Raw genomic sequence first — 4,763 nt, 5'->3', positions numbered from 1 at the left:
TTTCACTGGTATGAAATCTTATTATTACAATATATTTTTCACTGGTATGCAATCTTATTATAACAATTCATTGTAACTTGTATTAAATCTTATTATAGCAATATATTTTTCACTGGTATGAAATCTTATTATAACAATATATTGGTCACTGGTATGAAATCTTTATTATAGCAATATATTTGTCACTGGTATGAAATCTTATTATAAAATAGTTGTCGCTGGTATGAAATCTTATTATAACAATATGTTGTCGCTGGTATGAAATCTTATTTATAACAATATATTGTCACTGGTATGCAATCATATTATAGCAATATATTGTCACTGGTATTAAGTCTTATTATAACAATATATTGTCAGTGGTATTAAATCTTATTATAACAATATATTTTCACTGGTATGAAATCTTATTATAACAATTCATTGTCACTGGTATGAAATCTTATTATAGCAAGATATATTTTCACTGGTATGAAATCCTTATTTCTTACAATATATTTTCACACTGTATGAAAATCTTATAATATCAATATATTGTCAGTGGTATGAAATCTTATTATAACAATTCATTGTCACTGGTATGAAATCTTTATTATAGGCAATATATTGTCACTGGTATGAAATCTTATTATAACAATTCATTGTCACTGGTATTAGAAATCTTATTGTAAACCAAAACAATTGTCACAGGTTAAGAAATCTTATTAATAAACAATATATTTCACTGGGTATGAAAAAATGAATATTACAAATATATTTATTGGCAAATTAAAAAAAAACGTATTGTTAAACGGTATAAAATCGTTAAACAGGTCTTTTCAAACTGTCACAAGTATAAAATGAATTTTTACTTTGAAACAATGTTTGATACAACAAGCCGTCCCCTCCCCCCGGTTAGCTCAATAGGTAGGGCGTTGGACTGTGAATCGGGCGACCCGAGTTCGATTCCCCGGACGACGCAAAGGTCACTTTCGTTGTGATTGATCAGGAAAATCCTTTCTACAGTCATTCGCATTGTACCTCTGCTCTGGCATGTACAAAGTTTCAGTTCCTTGCGAAGTGAATGCAACAAGTACTGGTAAACTGTTTGACAGTCTGCCCAGGAATGATGCGGTGGTTGAAATATGCTCTGGTGAATTCAATGTGACTTTCTGCCGTGATCCGGAGTGAAAACTACCCAAACACCACCACCATCACACAATTTTGATTTTCTTGTTTAATACCTTGCAGTCATTATATTGTTGAAGACCGAGGCGGCTATAATTACATAATATGTAATATTATCATTTTCAAGGATATTGTAGATCAGACCTTAGCAGTTATAGGATCTTTGGTAGTCGTAAGTTTATTTACATTAACTTGCAAAGTTTTCATCTAACGATTCCTTAAGAGAACATTATGCTTTTATATGCGTTAAATAATCGTGTAAATGTGTTTAAACATTTTTTTCGCATACTACGTCAAACAAGGAACAAATCATTATCTAAAAGAATTTCAGATTTTTTACTTTTTTATAGGAAATAGTTTTCATATTTAGTAAGTATTTATGGAGACAAACTCTCAAAGAAATTGCTATCACACGTATGTTGGCTGATTTGTGGCATTTGTGTCTTCGCCTCGCAACCCGCCAAGCGAAAACTCGAGAATAAACAAGTTAAAATTGCTGGGGCGCAGAGCGAAAAACACGCCTATCAGCAAGGGGAGCAAGGCGTAGTTTACCTAAATAAAACTTCGACTCGCGGTAGCGGGGATTAAGATTTAATAAAAAAAAACTATCTGGGTACGGAGCGAAAACACGCGTATTAGTGGGACGCGGGGCAATCTTTAACAAAAAATAGGACCTCGACTGTCAACCCCGCTAATTAGCGTGTTTTCGCCTCGCCAAGCGAAAAGTCGAGAACTAACAAGTTAAACGGCGGAGCGCAGAGCGAAAAACGCTAAAAAGAGGGAACGCCGGGCGAAGTTTGATAAATAGAACGTCAATACCGCGGGTGCGTGAAGCGAAATTTTAGAAAATAAAAAGGAGGGGGCGCGGAGCGAAGTTTAATAAACAAAACATTTTCCGGCCCCGCCAAACCAAAAGTCGAGAATTAAGTAGATAAAAGGCAGGGGTGCGAAGCGAAAACACGCTAATTAGCGGGAACGTGATTTGTCGCCCCCGTGGGCAGACAGGGCGAGATTTAAGATATAAAACGGCGGGGCGCGGAGCGAACACATTCTAAATAGCGTGTGCGCGGGGCGAAGTTTTTTTTATTAAACTTTTTCCCGCACCCCCGCTAGTGAGCGGGTTTTCGCTTCTTGCCCCGCCGTTTTAAATCTCGATCCGCGCCCCCACGTGGCAAATTATTATTAATTAAAACTTTGCCCCGCGTCTCCGCTAATAAGGCTAGCGCACCCCGCAATTTTAACTTGTTAATGCTCGTATGTTCGCTTAGCGAGCTAGCGGAGCAAAAAACACGAATGACACAAATCAACCACCAAAATCACGACTTGTTTGTACATTAGATTTAAGCCATGTGGCAATATACAATAATTTCCCTCGATGGTGTATATGAAAAAGTCATTATATTATAGATTTGGAATGATCATCGCCTTTCTTGGAACATATCTCAAAACGGAAACGTGTCTAACGTTTTTTTCAAATCAGGTCAGATATGGAGACCTACACTTGCACTGAAAAACTCGTGAGTTACTTTATCTTATAATAAATCGAATTCATATTTTGAACATGCATCCGATTTTTATACATTGAATATTTTATAAAGAAGATTCTCATACAGTATATAATAAAAATTAACCAGTTGAATTATTAATGAAATTGACATTTTCATGAAAATCATGATTTTCAGTATTTGTCAATCGTAATATCACTTTTGAAGTCAAAAGAAATGTTACTTTTAAAGTTATTGCATATTACTGTAGATTTTATGTATAATATAGGATTCACAAAAGGCCATGTATATATTTGATAACTGAATGTTCAAAATGTACAATCTTAATACTATTCTTAATCTTCCACTGTAACGTTGACAATTACAGTGTTACTGGAATAGAAGTGATAGGCGATGACGGGAACCAGAAAAGTATCCCAATGAGTGTAAACCCCAGTGGTTCAGTATTTTGGCTCGCACCAGCTTACTTTGTGTCATCCTGCTCAGTGGACATCTCCAAATTTCCCTTCGATACACAGACATGTGAAATCGTGGTATGTTCATATATTTCTTTCTTGTTCTAACATTTCAGTACAATCTCTCTTTGTTTGTTATCAATCTGAAAACATTGCGTTATATTCGTTTCTTGTAAATGCGTGTTTTTATATATGCCACAATATCAGCTACAAATTTGATGGAAAAGGTAAACCATTAACCTATTATAGGTATGAATTTTATCATCATACCAGTATTATTTTATTTTTCAAACATCCATTAGAAAGATTTTCAGTTTACAGTATAGAATGTTGCCTCTTGCCATATCGTCATTTATCACCGTGCCGATTTTGGCGACTCCGTAAATATGGTATTGCACGGCCGTGCATATATTTTGACGTGACGTCATTAGCGTTTTTACAAACATAGTGTAAAGACGCGCAAAATGTTAGCGTTATACTATAAGCGCGTCAATGAAAAATGACTCTTATCTCACTTTAAACGGTCTTTATTTTTGGTATGTGATAAATAGAATATGAAATTCATGTAAGTTCATTACTGAATTTATTGCACTCGTTGAATCAAATAATATCATGCTCGCCAGAGGCTCGCATAATATAATTTTTTCCAACTCGTGCAATAACTTTAGTATTGAACTTACACTCATTCAATATCCTCTATTTATTTCATTTCCTAAGGAACGACATGGGAAACATTTTGTGAACTTTAAAATGACGTTTAATTGTCTTACAATATAAAACCAAAAGATAACATAATTCAAATAAAAAAAAAATTTTTACGGGTTTAATTTTAATCTTACTTATTCTTTTTTTCGGGATATAAACAGGGATGTTCCGCTAGTAAAATAAAATTGAAAAATTGTTTAGACGTAATTGATTTGACCTTTTGGAGAAAAAGGGGCAAAATTGAAAATCAAAAACAAACGAAACGCTAGAATAGATATTGGGCCCCTTACTTTTTTTTTCCCCCTGGAGTATTTGTTTTCGGTATAAAAATTTTAAAAACAAAAAATTATTCATACATTTAATTAATATGTGTTTCCCCATTTTTTCTTCATGAAAGCTGCTTGGCATAAAATTTGCTTTTTCCGGTTTTCCGGCGAAAAAGTTTTTTTGCTTTGAGGGTTTTTTGTTGTCTTTTGACATTTTATGATGCCCTTGGTAGGGGAAAAGAAAAAACCGACAACGTCATTACAGATACCTACTTTGAGTATGTCTGTTTTTTTTTAATTTTAAGCTTACCAGTGTACATGTTTTACTTATTTGTAAAATTTACTCCAGTTACTTGTATGAAGTAATAACCCCTCGCGAATTCTATAATTATTGGTTGCTCTTTTGTAGGTCACTGTTGACTTAAGTGCGTTCACTAATTTGTGTCTATTTTTGGCTTTTTTATAACAATTTCATTAAACTTTGTGAATATACAATTCGTATACAATTTTACATAAACCTCGATGAATCTTGCCAATGGAAATCATGAAAGTATCTTCTGGTCGACAAAAGTGGTTAAAGAATCTTATTCCTTAATTAAAGTAAGGTATATTTTTATAAGGTAGTGTAAAAATTATTTTATGGAAAACGGACGTAGTGTATTGAA

General features: G+C 33.8%; 1 protein-coding gene across 1 annotated transcript; it reads left to right on the top strand.

The window, feature by feature from the left end:
- Nucleotides 1-1,294: 1,294 nt before the first annotated feature.
- LOC132754604 (acetylcholine receptor subunit beta-like) lies at nt 1,295-3,235 on the top strand (the record flags this gene model as incomplete). The annotated part of the gene is made up of 3 exons (XM_060745260.1): nt 1,295-1,339; nt 2,575-2,684; nt 3,040-3,235. Coding segments are annotated over 3 exons (351 nt in total), but the record flags the coding sequence as incomplete, so codon positions are not given.
- Between the last annotated feature and the right edge of the window lie 1,528 nt (nt 3,236-4,763).

This window comes from Ruditapes philippinarum, unplaced genomic scaffold (genome assembly GCF_026571515.1).
Source record: "Ruditapes philippinarum isolate M1 unplaced genomic scaffold, ASM2657151v2 ctg6321_1_1_1_1, whole genome shotgun sequence".
Taxonomy (NCBI): Eukaryota; Metazoa; Mollusca; class Bivalvia; order Venerida; family Veneridae; genus Ruditapes; species Ruditapes philippinarum.
This window is presented reverse-complemented; position numbering and strand designations above follow the sequence as displayed.